This window comes from Salvelinus fontinalis, chromosome 24 (genome assembly GCF_029448725.1).
Source record: "Salvelinus fontinalis isolate EN_2023a chromosome 24, ASM2944872v1, whole genome shotgun sequence".
NCBI classification, from domain to species: Eukaryota; Metazoa; Chordata; class Actinopteri; order Salmoniformes; family Salmonidae; genus Salvelinus; species Salvelinus fontinalis.
Window position 1 is genome coordinate 43737022 of NC_074688.1, and position 26214 is coordinate 43763235.

General features: G+C 46.7%; 1 protein-coding gene across 2 annotated transcripts in view; it reads left to right on the top strand.

The window, feature by feature from the left end:
- The first annotated feature begins 10950 nt into the window (after positions 1-10950).
- LOC129822463 (F-BAR and double SH3 domains protein 2-like) overlaps positions 10951-26214 on the top strand; it is a 100079-nt gene continuing 84815 nt past the window's right edge. The window contains exons 1-2 of one of the 2 annotated variants that reach the window (XM_055880758.1): positions 10951-11426; positions 19312-19409. In XM_055880758.1, the coding sequence (XP_055736733.1) occupies positions 11406-11426; positions 19312-19409 (119 nt within the window). In that variant the 5' untranslated portion in view covers positions 10951-11405. The remainder of the gene's footprint in view (positions 11427-19311; positions 19410-26214) is intronic. The other variant, XM_055880759.1, reaches the window with a different exon arrangement.

Below are 26214 nucleotides of genomic sequence, written 5' to 3' on the forward strand. Positions count from 1 at the left end.
TGTAGACCTTACAGTGAAATGCTGAATACATCAGGTGTAGACCTTACAGTGAAATGCTGAATACAACAGGTGTAGACCTTACAGTGAAATGCTGAATACATCAGGTGTAGACCTTACAGTGAAATGCTGAATACATCAGGTGTAGACCTTACAGTGAAATGCTGAATACAACAGGTGTAGACCTTACAGTGAAATGCTGAATACAACAGGTGTAGACCTTACAGTGAAATGCTGAATACAACAGGTGTAGACCTTACAGTGAAATGCTGAATACAACAGGTGTAGACCTTACAGTGAAATGCTGAATACAACAGGTGTAGACCTTACAGTGAAATGCTGAATACAACAGGTGTAGACCTTACAGTGAAATGCTGAATACAACAGGTGTAGACCTTACAGTGAAATGCTGAATACAACAGGTGTAGACCTTACAGTGAAATGCTGAATACAACAGGTGTAGACCTTACAGTGAAATGCTGAATACAACAGGTGTAGACCTTACAGTGAAATGCTGAATACAACAGATGTAGACCTTACAGTGAAATGCTGAATACAACAGGTGTAGACCTTACAGTGAAATGCTGAATACAACAGGTGTAGACCTTACAGTGAAATGCTGAATACAACAGGTGTAGACCTTACAGTGAAATGCTGAATACAACAGGTGTAGACCTTACAGTGAAATGCTGAATACAACAGGTGTAGACCTTACAGTGAAATGCTGAATACAACAGGTGTAGACCTTACAGTGAAATGCTGAATACAACAGGTGTAGACCTTACAGTGAAATGCTGAATACAACAGGTGTAGTAGACCTTACAGTGAAATGCTGAATACAACAGGTGTAGACCTTACAGTGAAATGCTGAATACAACAGGTGTAGTAGACCTTACAGTGAAATGCTGAATACAACAGATGTAGACCTTACAGTGAAATGCTGAATACAACAGGTGTAGACCTTACAGTGAAATGCTGAATACAACAGATGTAGACCTTACAGTGAAATGCTGAATACAACAGGTGTAGACCTTACAGTGAAATGCTGAATACAACAGGTGTAGACCTTACAGTGAAATGCTGAATACAACAGGTGTAGACCTTACAGTGAAATGCCGAATACAACAGGTGTAGACCTTACAGTGAAATGCTGAATACAACAGGTGTAGACCTTACAGTGAAATGCCGAATACAACAGGTGTAGACCTTACAGTGAAATGCCGAATACAACAGGTGTAGACCTTACAGTGAAATGCCGAATACAACAGGTGTAGACCTTACAGTGAAATGCCGAATACAACAGGTGTAGACCTTACAGTGAAATGCTGAATACAACAGGTGTAGACCTTACAGTGAAATGCCGAATACAACAGGTGTAGACCTTACAGTGAAATGCCGAATACAACAGGTGTAGACCTTACAGTGAAATGCCGAATACAACAGGTGTAGACCTTACAGTGAAATGCCGAATACAACAGGTGTAGACCTTACAGTGAAATGCCGAATACAACAGGTGTAGACCTTACAGTGAAATGCCGAATACAACAGGTGTAGACCTTACAGTGAAATGCCGAATACAACAGGTGTAGACCTTACAGTGAAATGCTGAATACAACAGGTGTAGACCTTACAGTGAAATGCTGAATACAACAGGTGTAGACCTTACAGTGAAATGCTGAATACAACAGGTGTAGACCTTACAGTGAAATGCTGAATACAACAGGTGTAGACCTTACAGTGAAATGCTGAATACAACAGGTGTAGACCTTACAGTGAAATGCTGAATACAACAGGTGTAGACCTTACAGTGAAATGCTGAATACAACAGGTGTAGACCTTACAGTGAAATGCTGAATACAACAGGTGTAGACCTTACAGTGAAATGCTGAATACAACAGGTGTAGACCTTACAGTGAAATGCTGAATACAACAGGTGTAGACCTTACAGTGAAATGCTGAATACAACAGGTGTAGACCTTACAGTGAAATGCTGAATACAACAGGTGTAGACCTTACAGTGAAATGCTGAATACAACAGGTGTAGTAGACCTTACAGTGAAATGCTGAATACAACAGGTGTAGACCTTACAGTGAAATGCTGAATACAACAGGTGTAGTAGACCTTACAGTGAAATGCTGAATACAACAGGTGTAGACCTTACAGTGAAATGCTGAATACAACAGGTGTAGTAGACCTTACAGTGAAATGCTGAATACAACAGGTGTAGACCTTACAGTGAAATGCTGAATACAACAGGTGTAGTAGACCTCACAGTGAAACAGTTACTTACAAGCCCCTAATCAACAATGCAGTTAAAAACATATGAATAAGAATAAGAAATAAAATTAACAAGTATTTAAAGAGCAACAGTAAAATAACAATAGCAAGACTATATACAGGGGGGTACCGGTACAGAGTCAATGTACAGGGGCACCGGTTAGTCGAGGTAATTGAGGTAATATGTACATGTAGGTAGAGTTATTAAAGTGGCTATGCATAGATGATAACAACAGAGAGTAGCAGCGACGTAAAAGAATGTGGGGGGGGGGGGGGGGCAATGCAAATAGTCTGGGTAGCCATTTGATTAGATGTTCAGGAGTCTTATGGCTTGGGAGTAGAAGCTGTTTAGAAGCTTCTTGGACCTAGACTTGGCGCTCGGGTACCAATTGCGGTGCGGTAGCAGAGAGAACAGTCTATGACTAGGGTGGCTGGAGTCTTTGACAATTTTTAGGGTCTTCCTCTGACACCGCATGGTATAGAGGTCCTGGATAGCAGGAAGCTTGGCCCCAGTGATATAGTGGGCCGTACACACTACCCTCTGTAGTGCCTTGTGGTCGGAGGCCGAGCAGTTGCCAAACCAGGCAGTGATGCAACCAGTCAGGATGCTCTCGATAGTGTGCAGCTGTAGAACCTTTTAAGGATCTGAGGACCCATGCCAAATCTTTTCAGTCTCCTGATGGGGAATAGGTTTTGTCATTCCCTCTTCACGACTGTCATGGTGTGTTTGGACCATGTTTGTTTGTTGGTGATGTGGACACACAAACTTGAAGCTCTCAACCTGCTCCACTACAGCCCCGCTGATGAGAATGGGGGCGTGCTCGGTCCTCCTTTTCCTGTAGTACACAATCATCTCCTTAGTCTTGATCAGGTTGACGGAGAGGTTGTTGTCCTGGCACAACACGGCCAGGTCTCTGACCTCCTCCCTATAGGATGTCTCGTCGTTGTCTGTGATCAGATGACACTGTTGTGTCATCTGCAAACTTAATGATGGTGCTGGAGTCGTGCCTGGCCGTGCAATCATGAGTGAACAGGGAGTACGGGATGGGACTGAGCATGGACCCCTGAGGGGCCCCCGTGTTGAGGATCAGAATTGCGGATGTGTTGTTACCTACCCTTACCACCTGGGGGTGGCCCGTCAGGAAGTCCAGGATTCAGTTGCAGAGGGGGGTATTTAGTCCCAGGGTCCTTAGCTTATTGATGAGCTTTGAGAGCACTATGGTGTTGAGCGCTGAGCTGTAGTCAATGAATAGCATTCTCACATAGGTGTTCCTTTTGTCCAGGTGGGAAAGGGCAGTGTGGAGTGCAATAGAGATTGCATCATCTGTGGATCTGTTGGGGCGGTATGCAAATTGGAGTGGGTCTAGGGTTTCTGGGATAATGGTGTTGATGTGAGCCATGACCAGCCTTTCAAAGCACTTCATGGCTACAGACGTGAGTGCTATGAGTCGGTAGTCATTTATGCAGGTTACCTTAGTGTTCTTGGGCACAGGGAGCATGGTGGTCTGCTAAAAACATGTTAGTATTATAGACTCAAGACAGGGAGAGGTTGAAAATGTCAGTGAAGACACTTGCCAGTTGGTCAGCACATGCGCATTCGTACACGTCCTTGTAATCCGACTGGCCCTGCGACCTTGTGAATGTTGACCTGTTTAAGATCATACAGTCGTCCGGAACAGCTGGTGCTCTCATGCATGTTTCAGTGTTATTTGCCTCGAAGCGAGCATAGAAGTAGTTTAGATCGTCTGGTAGGCTTGTGTCACTGGGCAGCTCTTGGCTGTGCTTCCCTTTGTAGTCTGTAATAGTTTGCATGCCCAGCCACATCCAACGAGCGTTGGATCCGGTGTAATACGAATCGATCTTAGTCCTGTATTGAAGCTTTGCCTGTTTGATGGTTCATCGGAGGGTATAGCGGGATTTCTTATAAGCTACCGGATTAGAGTCCCGCTCCTTGAAAACGGCAGCTCTAGCCTTTAGCTCAGTGCGGATGTTGCCTGTAACCCATGGCTTCTGGTTGGGGTATGTACGTATGGTCACTGTTGGGACGACATCATCGATGTACTTATTGATGAAGCCAATGACGGAGGTGGTATATTCCTCAATGCCATCGGAAGAATCGCGGAACATATTCCAGTCTGTGCTAGCAAAACAGTCCTGTAGCTTAGCATCTGCTTCATCTGATCACTTTCTTATTGACCGAGTCACTGGTGCTTCCTGCTTGAATTTTTTCTTGTAAGCAGGAATCAGGAAGATAGAATTATGGTCAGATTTGCCAAATGGAGGACGAGGGAGAGCTTTGTATGCGTCTCTGTGTGTGGAGTAAAGGTGGTCCAGAGTTTTTTTCCCTCTGGTTGCACATTTAACATGCTGATAGAAATTTGGTAAAACGGATTTAAGTTTCCCTGCATTAAAGTCTCTGGCCACTAGGAGCACCGCCTCTGGATGAGCTTTTTCCTGAGTGGATTTAAAACCTATGTTTAATCCTTTATCATAGTTGGTATCTTGATGGATTTGTCCAAAATCGTGTGACATAAAACATTACTTTTCTGTCCTTGCGTTTATGGCAGTGTACGTTGTCGTTATATCATATATTAAGCATTAATCAGTTAAATTAGACATTGAACCCTGTAAGAATCCTGGCTCTAGCAGTCAGACAGTTTTTTGTATAGAGATCTCAGACATGTCTTCTTTTGTTACTTGGTGAAAACAGTTTTCATGGGCACACAAATCCAAAGTAATAAATGCGATTGCAAATAAAATGCTTCTAACCAAAAGAGTCCCCTAATTACCTTGATAAGTAAAACCTAAATCCATACTGTCATTAATGTGGTTAATCAATAATTATGCATAATACTTATTCGATGCACATTTGGTGTCCAGCTGACTAGTTACACTATGATATTATCACATTATCATCTGATTTAGGAAGGAATTTTCAGAATGACAGTCAAGTGACCAACAGCTGTTGTGACAGCACATGAGATGCAGCAACAGCCCAAGTGACCAACAGCTGTTGTGACAGCACATGAGATGCAGCATCAGCCCAAGTGACCAACAGCTGTTGTGACAGCACATGAGATGCAGCATCAGCCCAAGTGACCAACAGCTGTTGTGACAGCACATGAGATGCAGCAACAGCCCAAGTGACCAACAGCTGTTGTGACAGCACATGAGATGCAACATCAGCCCAAGTGACCAACAGCTGTTGTGACAGCACATGAGATGCAGCATCAGCCCAAGTGACCAACAGCTGTTGTGACAGCACATGAGATGCAGCAACAGCCCAAGTGACCAACAGCTGTTGTGACAGCACATGAGATGCAACATCAGCCCAAGTGACCAACAGCTGTTGTGACAGCACATGAGATGCAGCATCAGCCCAAGTGACCAACAGCTGTTGTGACAGCACATGAGATGCAGCATCAGCCCAAGTGACCAACAGCTGTTGTGACAGCACATGAGATGCAGCATCAGCCCAAGTGACCAACAGCTGTTGTGACAGCACATGAGATGCAGCATCAGCCCAAGTGACCAACAGCTGTTGTGACAGCACATGAGATGCAGCATCAGCCCAAGTGACCAACAGCTGTTGTGACAGCACATGAGATGCAGCAACAGCCCGTGTGCAGGAAGAAAGGTGTTCACGAGGAATGACCAGAATATTTACGTGTCTCATTCTTTACGTTGGTGAAGACAGGGTCTTGTTAGATTAACAGAAAAAGCATCAAGGGGGACAGGGGGATACATAGTCAGTTGTACAACTGAAGGCCTTCAACTGAAATGTGTCTTTTGCATTTAACCCAACCCCTCTGAATCAGAGAGGTGCTGTCACACTTAATCGACATCCACGTCTTCGGCACCCGGGGAACGGTGGGTTAACTGCCTTGCTCAGGGGCAGAACGACAGATTTTTACCTTGTCAGCTCGGGGATTTGATCCAGCAACCACTAGGCTACCTGAAGCCCCCAAAATGAGTTCATGTTTTCATATGTTTTTGTGCCTCTGATTGGACACCGAGTCTACCGTGCACAATTGTGTAGGATAGACTATTGTGTAGGACAGACTATTGCACAACACCCAATGTCATTCCTATGAATTATTCTGCTAACCTAGTCTCAGAACATTTTGTATTATTATGTACGTAAATCCGAGACTCTCCATTTAGTATGATATGTTACGTTTTGTATGGTATGTATTAATTTGTGCATGTCCATCACCCATTTCGTATTATATGTTACGCATTACAATCCATATTACACAGTATGTTACAAATTTGCAAAACGTACAATATATTACGAATTTGCTAAATGTACAATATGTTAAGAATTTTTTAAACATATGATATGTTACGAATTCTAGCTAGGTGGCTAGCTGGCTAATGTTAGCTAGGCTATGGTTTAGGGATTTCGGGGGGAGGGTTAGGGTTAAGTTCAGGAGTTAGGTTAAAGAGTTGAAGTTAGGGTTAGGGGAAGAGTTAGCTAGAATTGGTAAAGGTTAGGGGAAGGGTTTTCTAACATCCTAAGTAGTTTCAAAGTAGTTGAAAAGTTGCTAATTAGCTAAAAAAATCTTTGTTCTTGATGAGATTTGCACTCGGAACCTTTGGGTTGCTAGACATTCACATTATACCATATCAAACATAACATGTCATACTTATCTGAGTGTCCTGGATTTACATTTACTATGCTAGGTCAAGTCTATGAGACCAGGTTGATTCTGGATATAATGACACTAAATTACAAAGAATATTGGGCTTATTGACAATATAATCTGGTACATAAAAATTAAAAATAAATGTCATTTTCCATGTTACACCTGCAATTTTAAACAATACAATAGGCTTGAAGTAGCCTACTTGAAAATAAATTTGAAGCTCAGAAATGTAAGTACTGTAATAGGCCTATATTGAAAATCAGACATTTCCTCAATTTGATGCTTTAAAGGTCCTTGTAATTATTGTAGCCTGTTTCTAAGGTATCTTGCTCCCTTATAATTATCCGTGGTTTCAATTTTTATCTGTTTTTGTGAGAGATTGAGCCACTTTCGTTATTTTCTTGCTGCTTCAATTGAAGGGTGTGGCGCTTCTTTGTTGCGGTAAAACCACGTGCGGTTACTATGACGATTATAACGTCTAATCTTGGCTTCAACTTGGCTTTCAAAAAAAACAACTTCCATTAAAAAAGGAACCTATTTTTTTGCTAACTTTCTCATTATAAAAACAGCCATGGTAAGATTCAAATGGTGAGATTAAATCTATTCATGGCTTTCTTATGTGTATTTGCGTTGGCCTCAAAGCATACAGAAAAATCGCCATACATGCATCCAATCTATTTAGCCTGGCAATGTCCAAATTATTCTCACATATTTTAGAATATAATAATAATTTGAATATCAATTCTTTGGCAAATCCTAAAAAATGCATTATTCTTAAAGTGGTATTTATTTTGACACTTTTTGCATACTTGGGGGGTGGGGTGTTTATTAGGCCCTATATGTACAATTCTATAAATTATACAATTGTATAAGACTGCGTTCCTTAAACGTCTTATGGCTGCAATCCTGCTACCGGGATCGATATGACAGCAGCCAGTGAAAGTGCAGGGCGCCAAATTCAAACAACAGAAATCTCATAATTAAAATTCCTCAAACATACATGTGTCTTATATCATTTTAAAGGTAATCTTGTTGTTAATCCCACTAAAGTGTCCGATTTCAAATATGCTTTCAGCAAAAGCACTACAAACGATTATGATAGGTCACCACCAAACCACAATAAGCACAGCCATTTTTCCAGCGAAAGATAGCAGTCAGAAAAAGCAGAAATAGAGATAAAATTAATTACTAACCTTTGATTATCTTCATCAGATGACACTCATAGGACTTCATGTTACACAATACATGCATGTTTTGCTTGATAAAGTTCATATTTATATTAAAAAATCGGAGTTTACATTGGCGCGTTACATTCACTACCTCCAAAACATCAAGTGATTTTGCATAGCCACATCGTTTCAACAGAAATACTCATCACAAATGTAGATGATAATGCAAGTTATACACATGGAATTATAGATATACCTCTCCTTAATGCAACCGCTGTGTCAGATTTAAAAAAAACTTTACGTAAAAATAAACCATGCAATAATCTGAGACGGAGCTCAGAACAATAGCCAAATTAGCCGCCATGTTGGACTCAACAGAAACCAGAAAATACATGATAAATGTTTCCTTGCCTTTGATGAACTTCATCAGAATGCAGTCCTAGGAATCCCAGGTCCACAATAAATGCTTGATTTGTTAGATAATGTCCGTTATTTATGTCCAATTAGCTACTTTGGTTAGCGCGTTTGGTAAACAATTCCAAAGTCACAAAAGCGCGTCTACTATAACGTGACGAAATGTCCAAAAGTTCCATAACAGTCAGTAGTAACATGTCAAACGATGTACTGAATCAATCTTTAGAATGTTAACATACATCTTGAATAACGTTCCAACCGGAGAATTAGATCGACTTCAGTTGAGCGATGGAACGTAGATGCCTATCACGTGAACGCACATGGTCAAAGCATGGTCAGCTCGTGGCAGTGGTGACTAATTCCTGTCTCCTTCGGCCCCCCTTCACATTAGTCATCAGACAAAGTTCTATTGACTGTTGACATCTAGTGGAAGCCGTAGGAAGTGAAAACTCATCAATATTTCGCTGTAATTTCAATGAGAGCTTGGTTGAAAATCTAGCCCCCTCAGAAAAAATCCAAACAGGAAGTGGAACTTTTCATGTTTTTGCCTGCCATATGAGTTCTGTTATACTCACAGACATAATTCAAACACTTTTAGAAACTTCAGAGTGTTTTCTATCCAATACTAATAATAATATGCAAATATTAGCAACTATGACTGAGGAGCAGGCCGTTTCCTCTGGGCACCTCTGTGCACCTTTCATCCAAGCTACTCAATACTGCCCCTGCAGCCATAAGAAGTTAAAAATTACAATTAAGTGCTTGAAAAAGTCTCGGAATGTCCTTGAATTTGACTTGCTAATGTCTGTAGGAACCCAGCTTTAAGGATGTACAGGGCTGTGAAAAGTATTTTCCCCCTTTCTGATTTTCTCTATTTTTGCATATTTTTTTATATTGAATGTTATCAGATATTCAAACAAAATCTAAAATTAGATGAAGTGAACCTGAGTTTACAGATAACCAAAAAAAAGCTACTTATTTTGTTTATTTAATTAACAAAGTTATGCAACACCCAATGCCCCTGTGTAAAAAAGTATTTGCCCTCTTACACTCAATAACTGGTTGTTCCACCTTTAGCTGCAAGGATGCAACCAAATGCTTTCTGTAGTTGATCAGTCTCTCACATTGCTGTGTAGGAATTTTGGCCCACTCTTGCATGCAAAACTGCTTTATCTCAGAGTCATTTGTGTGTTTTCAAACATGAACCGCTCGTTTCAAATCCTACCACAACATCTCAATTGGGATTAGGTCTGGACTTTGACTAGGCTATTCCAAAACTTAAAATGTTTGCTTTTAAGCCATTTTCATGTAGACTTGATTGTGTTTTGGATCATTGTCTTGCTGCATGACCCAGCTGCGCTTCAGCTTCAGCTCACAGATGGATGGTCTGACATTCTCCTGTAGAATTATCTGATACAGAGAATAATTCATGGTTCCTTCTAGTAAGTCAAGACGTCCAGGTCCTGAGACAGCAAAGCATCCCCAAACCATCACACTACAACCAACATGGTACCACCACCGTTGGTATGGGGTTCTTACTGTGGAATGCAGTGTTTGATTTTCGCCAGGCATAATGGGACCCATGTCGTCCAAAAAGTTAACTTAAGTTTGTCAAAAAACAACTGGAAGCACCTGGATGATCACCAAGACTCTTGGAAGAATATTCTATGCACAAATGATTCAAAAGTATAACTCTTTGGACGACATGGGTCACATTGGGCCTTGTGAAGACCAAACACTGGGAAATTGACAATTCATGTTGCTGTCCTCTCAACTGTACCATATCTTTCACGTTGGAGATTGATACAGGTGCCAACTCATTACATGGACTTCAAACAATCTCAATTGTAATGCATTCCTTTAACTGTTGGCTCATTGGAGTGTAGTGCCCTACTAAACCACTGGGGCTGGGATTGTATGTGTGTGTGGTACATGTTTTACTATACCTGTGAGTACCAAAAGTCCTCACAAGAACAGTAAATCAACTAAAATTCAGAGAAGTGAGAACAATGTGCTGGTCCTCACTTGTAAAAATGCTATTTTAGGCTTAGGGGGTAGGTATAGGATTAGGTTAGGGTTAGAATTGGGGTTAGCATTAGGTTATGGTTAGCATTAGGGTTAGGGGTAAGGGAAAATATGATTTTGAATGGGAATCAATTGTTGGTTCCCCAAAAGTCCTCACAAGTAAAGTATGGCATAGATATGTGTCTGTGTGTTTGACTTGGACTGAAACAAAGAGCGTAAATTCATGAAGGGCGAAAATCTATATATCTGGGATTGGCATGTCTGGCCGATCTGGCTTTTCTACCTTCAATCGATGTTTCCTCTATCGACTACACTTTCTTGTTGCTATGCAGGTCCAGAGACGCAGCCAGTCTCCTTGCGAAGCAGCAACGGCGTATTGTCTGTCACGACAAGGGGGCGTTAGTTTAACGTAAAACCACCATTCGTTTATGGTTTTCCTCCCCCTTATTACTACATATTCAGATTTTAATGCTAGCGGTTTAAAACAAGAAAGGACTGTTATAGAGCTATGTAAAAAATAAACTAAAGGAACGTTTCTGGCGCTGTTTGATGTGCCTTTACCCCCATCAACACAGGGTGGTGCAGTTGTGCGTCATTACGCAGGGAAGCCTCCACACCTCTGGCCTCAATTGGTTTCCCCATCATTTCCCAGTCCTCTCTGAAACCCGCCTGCAGTGTTGTCCCGACGAAGTCTGTTAGTATACAGTTGGTTTAGCCAGCGTTCGCTTTAATTCTTTAATTGCCACAGTCCAAATCTGACTGTAATTTTCATATCTTCCCTCCGTGGAGACTTGGCGAATTATCCAGCCCACCTTGGATTTCTTTGGGATAAACATTTCTTAAGGAATACACCATTCATATAAATGCTTCAACATGCAGCCCCCACCGAGAAAGGTGAGTTTTTCCCTTTAATTTACTATATTTCTCTATGATAGATAGCTGGCTAACTAGTAGCAAACAGTGGGATGTTGACTTGCTAATAACATTGATGTGTAACATTAGCTACTTAGCTAGCTTGCTAGTATTATACGCCAAATGTGGTTTTGCAAATATTGTTAGCTAACTTGCTAGTATTATAAGCCACATGTGGTGTTGCAAATATTGTAACTATAGTATTTCTATTCGGTTGTCAATTTCAACCCTGGTTGTAGTTATGCCAACCAGCTATGCACTACGAGCTGTTTGGTTAGCTAGCTAGCCAGATAATTAGGTCTGGTTGAGGTCTTGAGGAACCGCTATCTGCTAGCTAACGTTAGTTTACCGTAGATAGAAGGGGTCAGTATCTTTGGCTAACGTTAGCGAAATGTTGAATAGCCCAACAGTTATAACTAACGTTAGTCTTTCAGAAAGATATAGCTGTAGGCCAAGCTGTAGTTTTTTGAGGAGCATTCGGGACATAGCTAACTTAGCTAGTTGATAATGTTTCGAAACAAATTTGAAGTAACGTTACGCTGATGAACTATAAACGGGACATAAACATGCATGACAGCTCCGATGTTATCGTCGTCATCTCATCTGGACTGGAGAGTAGTAACGGATTCTTCCCCTCGTAAAACATTGTTAACCAGAAGATAGGATGCGAGTGTGCATTTTGTAGCCACAACAATGTTCCATTGTGTGATTTTAACACACCCTTGCCTTGACTTTTAGTGTATTTGGACAAAACGTAACTAGCTAACTATTTTATTCGCGCGGTTAAGTCAATAGACGAAAAGGGAATGTTTCGCTGTTAGTCAGTCAGTGAACAGTTAATAACGTTGTTCGCTAGCATATCACAGCTGTCTGGTTATTACCGACAGCACACACAAGACACGCACGCGGGACACACGGTGAATTTAGTTCCATACTATAGAGACAAGTAGTCAGTCATCAGGTCTCGAGCCTTAGTTTGCATCACCGATAATTAACGACATGGCCTCTGCGGGTAGTACAGTATGCAATATGTCCATGGGCCATTGTTTACCGTGCACACGTCTTCCCTTTGTGCTTGTGTTTTGTGACAACTCTCTGGTACAATGTAGAATATACTGTAATAAAGCATAGTGTCCCTTTGTTCTTTCTGTCTGCCATTCACATGTTGTGTGTGTATGTGAGAGAGAGTCTGTGTTTCTCTTTCATGATCTTAGTTATTCTAGAAGAGGTGTCTGAGAACCAATTACTGGCTTGCAGTACCTCGGCACAGCTTTCAGTTAATTATCGGTTATTCCCGGGTGCTGTTTCTGCTCCACTGGGTCTGTCAGACACATTGTGGGCAGACTGAACATGCCACATCATGTCCTCCCCTTTATGGGTCAGATAGAGAGTACATCTCTTCCTCCCCATCTCACTCTCTTCCTTCCCATCTCTCTCTCTCTCTCTCTCTTCCTCCCCACCTCTCTCTCTCTCTCTTCCTCCCCACCTCTCTCTCTCTTTCTCTTCCTCCCCACCTCTCTCTCTCTTTCTCTTCCTCCCCATCTCTCTCTCTCTCTCCCTCCCCATCTCTCTTCCTCCCCATCTCTCTCTCTCTTCCTCCCCATCTCTCTCTCTCTTCCTCCCCATCTCTCTCTCTCTCCCTCCCCATCTCTCTTCCTCCCCATCTCTCTCTCTTCCTCCCCATCTCTCTCCCTCTCTCTTCCTCCCCATCTCTCTCTCTCTCTCTCTCTCTTCCTCCCCATCTCTCTCTTTCTCTTCCTCCCCATCTCACTCTCTCTTCCTCCCCATCTCGCTCTCTCTCTCTTCCTCCCCATCTCGCTCTCCCTCCCCATCTCTGTCTCATATGTGACTGACTGAAAGGAGAGATGGAGTGAAGTCACTTTTCCCTGATAAGCCCCACCATGGACCACTCCCCCTCCATCTTCAAAGTCAGGCAACATGAAAGCTACAGAACACACTGATTGTGCTCTGTGCTGTTGTTTTGTCTAGAACAGTCATGAATCTCCGACTGCATAACCCCAGTGAATAGTCACTGGAATTCTCCCCCCAAGAGACAATGAGTACCGTTGCATGCACACAATAGTAAGATTGTATTATGGATAGTCAGGCTAATATAATAGGTCATTTAAAACGTTGACATGCTTTGTAAGAAGAAATGTTCCCCTAATAATCCTGTTTACATGGACACATCTGAAATCGGGCGACCTGATAGGACTTAAATAAATGCAGAAAATCGCTAATCAAAATAAACTTTCGACCATGTTATTTTTGCGAAGCCTATTTGATTCGGAGTTCAGACATAGAATGTTTGCATGTGAAACTATGTCTAAGATGCAGTGGCGGATTTAGGCACAGGCGGCATCTTGCCGGAGGCGGCATGGGGCGCCCGCACACACACAAAAAAAAATATATATATATATATATATATATATATATATATATATATATATTCCAAATGGTGACATTTGCGCGATCGGTTTTCTATCGCTCATTTGCACGTCACGTCAATGATATCATGTCACCGTGTGGAACTGTGTGTCAATTAACCTTGTCGGAGTGGGTGACCTGATTCTAGTTTGGGAGGTAAGGTCTCCCACTCAGAAGTACGAGATGGGGCGGGGGTAGGTTGACCTCAGGTCTCCCCACTGGAAGCCCGAGGTGGGGGGAGCGGGGACTCTATCAAATAGCTCACCTCTAACTTTGTACACTACTAATGGAATTAGTTGTGCAATTTAGTTTGCGTGTTTCTTGTTTGAAGTCCAATAGTGTAATAATCAGGTTCCCTTCTTTATAAGTGTGGATTCTATTTGTGTATTTGTGTGATATAGGATTTGTACAATTTAGTTTTATTTGTGTTTTTGTTAGCAAAAGGATAATAGTGTAATAATTAAATTATCTTTTTAATTTGTATTTATATACTACAATTTGTTTCTAAACTCAGCAAAAAAAGAAATGTCCTCTCACTGTCAACTGCGTTTATTTTCATGTTCCAAACTTAACATGTCTAAATATTTGTATGAACATAACAAGATTCAACAACTGAGACATAAACTGAACAAGTTCCACAGACATGTGACTAACAGAAATGGAATAATGTGTCCATGAAACAAAGGAGGAGGGGGGGGGGGGGGGGGGGGGTCAAAGTAACAGTCAGTTTGTGATGTGGCCACCAGCTGCATTAATTACTGTAGTGCATTTCCTCCTCATGGACTGCACCAGATTTTCCAGTTCTTGCTGTGAGATGTTACCCACTCTTCCACCAAGGCACCTGCAAGTTCCCGGACATTTCTGGGGGGAATGGCCCTAGCCCTCACCCTCCGATCTAACAGGTCCCAGACATGCTCAATGGGCTTGAGGTCCGGGCTCTTCGCTGGCCATGGCAGAACACTGACATTCCTGTCTTGCAGGAAATCATGCACAGAACGAGCAATACGGCTGGTGGCATTGTCATGCTGGAGGGTCATGTCAGGATGAGCCTGCAGGAAGGGTACCACATGAGGGAGGAGGATGTCTTCCCTGTAACTCACAGCATTGAGATTGCCTGCATTGACAACAAGCTCAGTCCGATGATGCTGTGATACACTGCCCCAGACCATGACGGACCCTCCAAATCGATCCCGCTCCAGAGTACAGGCTTCGGTATAATGCTCATTCCTTCGGCGATAAACCCAATTCCGACCATCACCCCTGGTGAGACAAAACCACGACTCGTCAGTGAAGTGCACTTTTTGCCAGTCCTGTCTGGTCCAGCGACGTTAGGTTTGTGCCCATAGGCAATGTTGTTGCCGGTGATGTCTGGTGAGGACCTGCCTTACAACAGGCCTACAAGCCCTCAGTCCAGCCTCTCTCAGCCTATTGCGGACAGTCTGAGTACTGATGGAGGCATTGTGCTTTCCTGGTGTAACTCGGGCAGTTGTTGTTGCCATTCTGTACCTGTCCTGTGATGTTCGGATGTACCGATCCTGTGCAGGTGATGTTACACGTGGTCTGCCACTGCGAGAACGATCAGCTGTCCGTCCTGTCTCCCTATAGCGCTGTCTTGGGCGTCTCACAGTACGGACATTGCAATGTATTGCCATGGCCACATCTGCAGTCCTCATGCCTCCTTGCAGCATGCCTAAAGCACGTTCACGCAGATGAGCAGGGACCCTGGCATCGTTCTTTTGGTGTTTTTTTAGAGTCAGTAGAAAGGCCTCTTTAGTGTCCTAAGTTTCATAACTGTGACCTTATTTGCCTACCGTCTGTAAGTTGTTAGTGTCTTAACGACCGTTCCACAGGTGCTTGTTCATTAATTGTTTATGGTTCATTGAACAAGCATGGGAAAACAAGCATGTTTAAACCCTTTACAATGAAGATCTGTGAAGTTATTTGGATTTTGGAAATTTTAAAGTTTCTTTTTTTGATGAGTTTATTTGTCTTTGTTACTTCTTTTTGATATTTATGTGTCTTATTTTTGTATATATATTTATATAGTTTTAAATGTTATGATTATTTATTTGTTGTTCCAAATTTCGGAATAAAAATTAGTTATTTTGTTTGTGGGGGAGGGGGGTTCACCCAGGGAGCCATATAATCTAGAACCGCCACTGCTAAGATGCATACTTTCAGTTTTTCCCCAAACTTTCTTCGCTCGCAATAAGAGGGAGGCGTGCGCCACACACAAGAGGGAGGCGTGCGCCACACACAAGAGGGGGGCGTGCGCCACACACAAGAGGGGGGCGTGCGCCACACACAAGAGGGGGGCGTGCGCCACACACAAGAGGGGGGCGTGCGCCACACACAAGAGGGGGGCGTGCGCCACACACAAGAGGGGGGCGTGCGCCACACACAAGAGGGGGGCGTGCGCCACACACAAGAGGGGGGCGTGCGCCACACACAAGAGGGGGGCGTGCGCCACACACAAGAGGGGGGCGTGCGCCACACACAAGAGGGGGGCGTGCGCCACACACAAGAGGGGGGCGTGCGCCACACACAAGAGGGGGGCGTGCGCCACACACAAGAGGGGGGCGTGCGCCACACACAAGAGGGGGGCGTGCGCCACACACAAGAGGGGGGCGTGCGCCACACACAAGAGGGGGGCGTGCGCCACACACAAGAGGGGGGCGTGCGCCACACACGAGGGGGGCGTGCGCCACACACAAGAGGGGGGCGTGCGCCACACACAAGAGGGGGGCGTGCGCCACACACAAGAGGGGGGCGTGCGCCACACACAAGAGGGGGGCGTGCGCCACACACAAGAGGGGGGCGTGCGCCACACACAAGAGGGGGGCGTGCGCCACACACAAGAGGGGGGCGTGCGCCACACACAAGAGGGGGGCGTGCGCCACACACAAGAGGGGGGCGTGCGCCACACACAAGAGGGGGGCGTGCGCCACACACAAGAGGGGGGCGTGCGCCACACACAAGAGGGGGGCGTGCGCCACACACAAGAGGGGGGCGTGCGCCACACACAAGAGGGGGGCGTGCGCCACACACAAGAGGGGGGCGTGCGCCACACACAAGAGGGGGGCGTGCGCCACACACAAGAGGGGGGCGTGCGCCACACACAAGAGGGGGGCGTGCGCCACACACAAGAGGGGGGCGTGCGCCACACACAAGAGGGGGGCGTGCGCCACACACAAGAGGGGGGCGTGCGCCACACACAAGAGGGGGGCGTGCGCCACACACAAGAGGGGGGCGTGCGCCACACACAAGAGGGGGGCGTGCGCCACACACAAGAGGGGGGCGTGCGCCACACACACGAGGGGGGCGTGCGCCACACACACGAGGGGGGCGTGCGCCACACACACGAGGGGGGCGTGCGCCACACACACGAGGGGGGCGTGCGCCACACACACGAGGGGGGTGCTGGTACACCGCTGGAATGCTGATTAAGCTGTTGACATGTCCTAATAATTTGAGATTCAAGATTGTTCAGAAAACCAGGTGCTTTATTCGGCGTATGCGTACTTTGTAACTTTACGCCGATTTTAAGATAAGCAAAGGCGTCCGCATGCTTCAGCTCCGCTGGCCCCCGGCCGAACTCGGCCAGCCGCTGGCCCCCGGCCGAACTCGGCCAGCCGCTGGCCCCCGGCCGAACTCGCCCAGCCGCTGGCCCCCGGCCGAACTCGCCCAGCCGCTGGCCCCCGGCCGAACTCGCCCAGCCGCTGGCCCCCGGCCGAACTCGCCCAGCCGCTGGCCCCCGGCCGAACTCGCCCAGCCGCTGGCCCCCGGCCGAACTCGCCCAGCCGCTGGCCCCCGGCCGAACTCGGCCAGCCGCTGGCCCCCCGCCGAACTCGGCCAGCCGCTGGCCCCCAGCCCAACTGAGTGTGCTCGCATACTACCTCAAAAGATATTTGCTTGAAGGAAAAAAAGAAAGTGGCGATAGTACTGTTTATCCATTTTGAGACAACATAGCCAGCATACACTTCCTCAAAATATACATTAATTTAATATAACTCAAGATATCTGTCGTTAACTTTGACGTTTTTTGACGAAGTGATCTTAGTCGGTCAATTTGACATCTAACTGAGATGTTTAGTACAGTATTTTCCTATGAAACAATGTGCATGAAAACAAGTCGTCTCCCGTTGAATGACAACAAGGTTTATTGACAAATCCCTACCATTGACCTTTCGCCAACGAAGGGGCATAGACTTTGGCTCCGAACTTCGGCTTGCCTCCAGAAAAAATGTTGTGTACCTGAACAGCCGAAAAACCCCTCACAGTACAAAATCTTCCTAACTGTTTCGGCTGGGAAACATAAGGACGCCTTCTGGTGTTTACATGACTAACGCCATACTCGGCCTACTGCCATGATCAATTTAATATGTAATTATTAGTGTGCATGTAAACATACTCAATGGCTGATGAGTGTGCGCGGGTGCGTTGGTCATTGGGCTGAGTCAACGTTGATCGCTGTTCGCGGTGAGTAAAGTAATACTCCTTATATTTTCAATGCATTTTACCACAAAAGGTGGGAAAACGGCGTTTACCTTTGATTACCCTCCGCTACACCAGTTTACCTTTGATTACCCTCCTCTACACCAGTTTACCTTTGATTACCCTCCGCTACACCAGTTTACCTTTGATTACCCTCCGCTGCACCAGTTTACCTTTGATTACCCTCCGCTGCACCAGTTTACCTTTGATTACCCTCCGCTGCACCAGTTTACCTTTGATTACCCTCCGCTGCACCAGTTTACCTTTGATTACCCTCCGCTGCACCAGTTTACCTTTGATTACCCTCCGCTACACCAGTTTACCTTTGATTACCCTCCGCTACACCAGTTTACCTTTGATTACCCTCCGCTACACCAGTTTACCTTTGATTACCCTCCGCTACACCAGTTTACCTTTGATTACCCTCCGCTACACCAGTTTACCTTTGATTACCCTCCGCTACACCAGTTTACCTTTGATTACCCTCCGCTACACCAGTTTACCTTTGATTACCCTCCGCTACACCAGTTTACCTTTGATTACCCTCCGCTACACCAGTTTACCTTTGATTACCCTCCGCTACACCAGTTTACCTTTGATTACCCTCCGCTACACCAGTTTACCTTTGATTACCCTCCGCTACACCAGTTTACCTTTGATTACCCTCCGCTACACCAGTTTACCTTTGATTACCCTCCGCTACACCAGTTTACCTTTGATTACCCTCCGCTACACCAGTTTACCTTTGATTACCCTCCGCTACACCAGTTTACCTTTGATTACCCTCCGCTACACCAGTGGGTGTCTGTGCAGTTGGTAGCAGGGTGGACTAATGCTAATGATGCTTCGACTTGCTTCGAAGTCACCCCGTTACTTATAGTAACTTCATATAGCTGAATGTACCTTTTGATGGACTGACTGACACTGTGACTGTCCCTCCCTGCAGATCAAAGTAACTCAGGAGCTGAAGAATACTCTCATAGAGCAGATGACCAGACTGCACCTCAAACATCAGACAGAATGTGACCTGCTGGAGGACATGAGGTACACACACACTACATACCACACACACACACTACATAACACACACACTACATAACACACACACTACATAACACACACACTACATAACACACACACTACATAACACACACACTACATAACACACACACTACATAACACACACACTACATAACACACACACACTACATAACACACACACACTACATAACACACACACACTACATAACACACACACACTACATAACACACACACACTACATAACACACACACACACACACACACACTACATAACACACACACACACTACATAACACACACACACACTACATAACACACACACACACTACATAACACACACACACTACATAACACACACACACACACACACACACACACACACACACACACACACACTATATACCACACACACACATAACAGAGGTGATTTAATCGACCAAATTCCCTTTCCTGAGACCTGAAGACTTGCGATAGATCCCCGAGCGGGCTAACAAAGTCTTGTGGTGCACAAGCGACCCGGGTTCGAACCCAGTAGGACAAACACACACACACACACACACACACACGTATACACACAGACTTAAATCGTATTACCAAACAAAACTGAGAAGAGCGAAAGAGGAGGAGGAGGAGTATTCCTATTTATTGGAAGAACACACAGATCTGGGATATGACAAAGGAATTTCCTGCTACTCTCTCGCTCTCTGTTTCTCGCTCTCTGTTTCTCGCTCTCTGTTTCTCGCTCTCTGTTTCTCGCTCTCTGTTTCTCTCTCTCTGTTTCTCGCTCTCTGTTTCTCGCTCTCTGTTTCTCGCTCTCTGTTTCTCGCTCTCTGTTTCTCTGTTTCTCTCTCTCTGTCTCTCTCTCTCTGTTTCTCGCTCTCTGTTTCTCGCTCTCTGTTTCTCTCTCTGTTTCTCTCTCTCTCTGTTTCTCCCTCTCTGTTTCTCCCTCTCTGTTTCTCGCTCTCTGTTTCTCTCTCCCGACCCTCCCACAGCTGGAAGTCAACACGGGAAACCAGCGCAGCACAAATGTTTCTCTCTTTTTTTTTGCCCTTCTCTCCTTTCTCTGGGTTCGGCGTTTCCCTTTTTCATAAAGTGGAGAGGCCTGGTCTGTTCTATTGGCTCAAGACAAGAGTCATGGAGTCGGGAAGAAGTTGGTCGCAGAAGGGAAATAGCAAAGAGATCTAGTGCGTGTGTGTGTTCAGAGTACAGCAACAGTAATGTCACACTGCCCCTTCCAGGTTGACAACTGTCCTCGTCTGTTCGAGGACAGATCGCCTCTCTGCAGCATTGGTGTTGCTTTTGTTTGAGGAAACAGATGTTGTGGTAAATCCTCCTCAGTCTCTGCTTGCCCTTCCTGTTTTGACTTGTATCTGTAGCCGCTGTTTTCTGTGGCTAGCATTAGCAAAACTAGTTAGCTAATATGTGCTTGCTGATGTAGACACAGAGTAGAAACACACACACACACACTTTCCATGTAGCTAGACGCGCATGTAGCTAGACGCTCATGTAGCTAGACGCTCATGTAGCTAGACGCGCATGTAGCTAGACGCGCATGTAGCTAGACGCGCATGTAGCTAGACGCGCATGTAGCTAGACGCGCATGTAGCTAGACGCGCATGGAAGTTCACATACACTTAGGTTGGAGTCATTAAAACTCATTTTTCAACCACTCCACAAATTTCTTGTTAACAAACTATAGTTTACTATATCATCTACTTTGTGCATGACACAAGTAATATTTTCAACAATTGTTTACAGACAGATTATTTCACTTATAATTCACTGTAGCACAATTCCAGTGGGTCAGAAGTTTACATACACTAAGTTGACTGTGCCTTTAAACAGCTGGGAAAATTCCAGAAAATGATGTCATGACTTTAGAAGCTTCTGATAGTCTAATTGACATAATTTGAGTCAATTGGAGGTGTACCTGTGGATGTATTTCAAGGCCTACCTTCAAACTCAGTGCCTCTTTGCTTGACATCATGGGAAAATCAAAATAAATCAGAGAAGACCTCAGAAATAATTTGTAGACCTCCACAAGTCTGGTTCATCCTTGGGAGCAATTTCCAAGCGCCTGAAGGTACCACGTTCATCTGTACAGGAAATGGAGGGCCATGTATAGAGGGCCATGTTTATTTATTTATTATTTGTTTGACTTTTCTATTGTTTCTCTAGTTTCTTTCTCTCTGCATTGGGAAGGGCCCGGAAGTAAACCTTTTGTTTATGAATCATGTGACCAATAACATTTGTGTAGAAATGTATTTTATTTAGTAGCTTGAAAACCCCATTCTATTTTTGCCCAAACTAAAACTTAACATATTTCATGATTGTTTTTATTTTATATTATACAACAGGTGGGTCTCTAATCCTGGATGCTGATTTGGTTAAAACTGCTTTCCAGCTGTTATCGATTCCGCAAGTTGTTTGAGTTTTTCAGATTGTTCTTTCATGATTAGTTTTTGTATTAGTTTCAGATTTAGTTTACTATAATAACCTTCACACACTCAGGAATGACAGGAAGAGGTGGGCAGGACCAGAGGATTGTGGGTAATAGTTGATCTCTCTCTGGCCACAGAGATGAAAGGAAAGTTTTTGTTTCTCCACGAAGAGAGAGACCGAGAGGAGGATGTAGGGCGGAGGAGAGAGGAGGCTGTAGGGAGTAGGATGTAGAGAGGAGGCTGTAGGGAGGAGAATGTAGAGAGGAGAGAGGAGAATGTAGAGAGGAGAGAGGAGGATGTAGAGAGGAGAGAGGAGGATGTAGAGAGGAGAGAGGAGGATGTAGAGAGGAGAGAGGAGGATGTAGAGAGGAGAGAGGAGGATGTAGAGAGGAGAGAGGAGGATGTAGAGGAGGAGGATGTAGGGAGGAGAGAGGAGGATTTAGGGAAGATTTAGGTAGGAGGAGGATGTAGGGAGGAGAGAGGAGGATGTAGGGAGGAGAGAGGAGGATGTAGGGAGGAGAGAGGAGGATGTAGGGAGGAGAGAGGAGGATGTAGGGAGGAGAGAGGAGGATGTAGGGAGGAGAGAGGAGGATGTAGGGAGGAGAGAGAGGATGTAGGGAGGAGAGAGGAGGATGTAGGGAGGAGAGAGGAGGATGTAGGGAGGAGAGAGGAGGATGTAGGGAGGAGAGAGGAGGATGTAGGGAGGAGAGAGGAGGATGTAGGGAGGAGAGAGGAGGATGTAGGGAGGAGAGAGGAGGATGTAGAGAGGAGGAGGATGTAGAGAGGAGGAGGGTGTAGGGAAGAGGAGAGAGGATGTAGAGAGGAGGATGTAGGGAGGAGGAGCAGGATGTAGGGAAGAGGAGAGAGGATGTAGAGAGGAGGATGTAGGGAGGAGAGAGGAGGATGTAGGGAGGAGAGAGGAGGATGTAGGGAGGAGAGAGGAGGATGTAGGGAGGAGAGAGGAGGATGTAGGGAGGAGAGAGGAGGATGTAGGGAGGAGAGAGGAGGATGTAGGGAGGAGAGAGGAGGATGTAGGGAGGAGAGAGGAGGATGTAGAGAGGAGGAGGATGTAAAGAGGAGGAGGGTGTAGGGAGGAGGAGGATGTAGGGAAGAGGAGAGAGGATGTAGGGAGGAGGATGTAGGGAGGAGAGAGGAGGATGTAGGGAAGATCAGGAGGATGTAGTGAGGAGAGAGGAGGATGTAGGGAGGAGAGAGGAGGATGTAGGGAGGAGGGGGGAGGATGTAGGGAGGAGAGAGGAGGATGTAGTGAGGAGAGAGGAGGAGAGGAGGATGTAGTGAGGAGAGAGGAGGATGTAGGGAGGAGGGGGGAGGATGTAGGGAGGAGAGAGGAGGATGTAGTGAGGAGAGAGGAGGAGAGGAGGATGTAGGGAGGAGAGGAAGAAAGGGTTGTTTGAAAGAATCTACTTTATTTGTTTATGAATCCAGGCTGCTGAGTACAGCGGGGAGCACAGATGGGAGGAAGCTAACATGATCACATGCGTTTCTAATTCCGATTTCATTTATCGTCCTCTATTGAGGACATTTAGTTTTCATGCCTTTGTCAAAACACATTACTTATGAACAAACACAGCCAACACGGTCGACAATACAGCCACAGGTCATTAAATAACACCACCACACCTATCAGAAAGCCTGTGAATGCTAGTTATGTGGGCTTGTCTGCAGGATTCAAACTGACAAATTCTTGTCCTCAGTGATACCAGTCATATTAAATTATATTTAATATTTAACCAGGTGTAAATGATCATTTGGGGGGGGGGGGGGGTGAGATCTGATCATTGGTTGGCTTGTTTACCTACAGCAGAGCTAGCCATGGCAGTGTTACCATAGAGGCATGAGAGGCCAAGACATGTCCAAATATCGTATGTGCATACCACATCTAGGCACATTTTCTTCCTGTCTCTGTGTGTCAGAGAGAGCTGAGAGCTTGCTTGCTTGTGTGTGTGTGAGCATATTTGGAGTGTGACCTCATATGGATGTCTTGGAGCCTGAAAGCATGTGATATGCTGGAGGGAAGGAGGGAGGGAAGAAGGAAAAGACGACTGGAGGAGGATAGGGAACAGAGGGGAGAGGGAGTAGGGGAGGGAGAGGGGCGGGAAGGAGAGGGAAGTGAGGGGGGAGGGAGAGGGGCAGAAAGGAGAGGGAAGTGAGGGGGGAGGGGAGGGAGAAAAGGAGAGCGAGAAGGAAGAGGACAAGGAAAATGAGATTCAGATGTCAGAGAATGTGTGAAGGGGTTGCACAGTGCTACCTCTCTCTCTCTGGTCGCCACCCCTCTCTCTCTCTCTGGTCACCACCCCTCTCTCTCTCTCTGGTCGCCACCCCTCTCTCTCTCTGGTCGCCACCCCTCTCTCTCTCTGGTCGCCACCTCTCTCTCTCTGGTCGCCACCTCTCTCTCTCTGGTCGCCACCTCTCTCTCTCTGGTCGCCACCTCTCTCTCTGGTCGCCACCTCTCTCTCTCTGGTCGCCACCTCTCTCTCTCTGGTCGCCACCTCTCTCTCTCTGGTCGCCACCCCTCTCTCTCTGGTCGCCACCCCTCTCTCTCTGGTCGCCACCCCTCTCTCTCTGGTCGCCACCCCTCTCTCTCTGGTCGCCACCCCTCTCTCTCTGGTCGCCACCCCTCTCTCTCTGGTCGCCACCCCTCTCTCTCTGGTCGCCACCCCTCCTCTCTGGTCGCCACCCCTCTCTCTCTCTCTGGTCGCCACCCCTCTCTCTCTCTCTGGTCGCCACCCCTCTCTCTCTCTCTGGTCGCCACCCCTCTCTCTCTCTCTGGTCGCCACCCCTCTCTCTCTCTCTGGTCGCCACCCCTCTCTCTCTCTCTCTGGTCGCCACCCCTCTCTCTCTCTCTCTGGTCGCCACCCCTCTCTCTCTCTCTCTGGTCGCCACCCCTCTCTCTCTCTCTCTGGTCGCCACCCCTCTCTCTCTCTCTCTGGTCGCCACCCCTCTCTCTCTCTCTGGTCGCCACCCCTCTCTCTCTGGTCGCCACGCCTCTCTCTCTGGTCGCCACCCCTCTCTCTCTCTGGTCGCCACCCCTCTCTCTCTCTGGTCGCCACCCCTCTCTCTCTGGTCGCCACCCCTCTCTCTCTGGTCGCCACCCCTCTCTCTCTGGTCGCCACCCCTCTCTCTCTGGTCGCCACCCTCTCTCTCTGGTCGCCACCCTCTCTCTCTGGTCGCCACCCTTTCTCTCTGGTCGCCACCCTCTCTCTCTGGTCGCCACCCTCTCTCTCTGGTCGCCGCCACCCTCTCTCTCTGGTCGCCACCCCTCTCTCTCTCTGGTCGCCACCCCTCTCTCTCTCTGGTCGCCACCCCTCTCTCTCTGGTCGCCACCCCTCTCTCTCTGGTCGCCACCTCTCTCTCTCTGGTCACCACCTCTGGTCGCTCTGGTCGCCACCCCTCTCTCTCTGGTCGCCACCCCTCTCTCTCTGGTCGCCACCCCTCTCTCTCTGGTCGCCACCCCTCTCTCTCTGGTCGCCACCCCTCTCTCTCTGGTCGCCACCCCTCCTCTCTCTGGTCGCCACCCCTCCTCTCTCTGGTCGCCACCCCTCCTCTCTCTGGTCGCCACCCCTCCTCTCTCTGGTCGCCACCCCTCCTCTCTCTGGTCGCCACCCCTCCTCTCTCTGGTCGCCACCCCTCCTCTCTCTGGTCGCCACCCCTCTCTCTCTCTCTCTCTGGTCGCCACCCCTCTCTCTCTCTCTGGTCGCCACCCCTCTCTCTCTCTCTGGTCTCCACCCCTCTCTCTCTCTCTGGTCGCCACCCCTCGCTCTCTCTCTGGTCGCCACCCCTCGCTCTCTCTCTGGTCGCCACCCCTCGCTCTCTCTCTGGTCGCCACCCCTCTCTCTCTCTCTGGTCGCCACCCCTCTCTCTCTCTCTGGTCGCCACCCCTCTCTCTCTCTCTGGTCGCCACCCCTCTCTCTGGTCGCCACCCTCTCTCTCTGGTCGCCACCCTCTCTCTCTGGTCGCCACCCTCTCTCTCTGGTCGCCACCCCTCTCTCTCTGGTCGCCACCCTCTCTCTCTGGTCGCCACCCTCTCTCTCTGGTCGCCACCCTCTCTCTCTGGTCGCCACCCTCTCTCTCTGGTCGCCACCCTCTCTCTCTGGTCGCCACCCTCTCTCTCTGGTCGCCACCCTCTCTCTCTGGTCGCCACCCTCTCTCTCTGGTCGCCACCCTCTCTCTCTGGTCGCCACCCTCTCTCTCTGGTCGCCACCCTCTCTCTCTCTGGTCGCCACCTCTCTCTCTCTGGTCGCCACCTCTCTCTCTCTGGTCGCCACCTCTCTCTCTCTGGTCGCCACCTCTCTCTCTCTGGTCGCCACCTCTCTCTCTCTGGTCGCCACCCCTCTCTCTCTGGTCG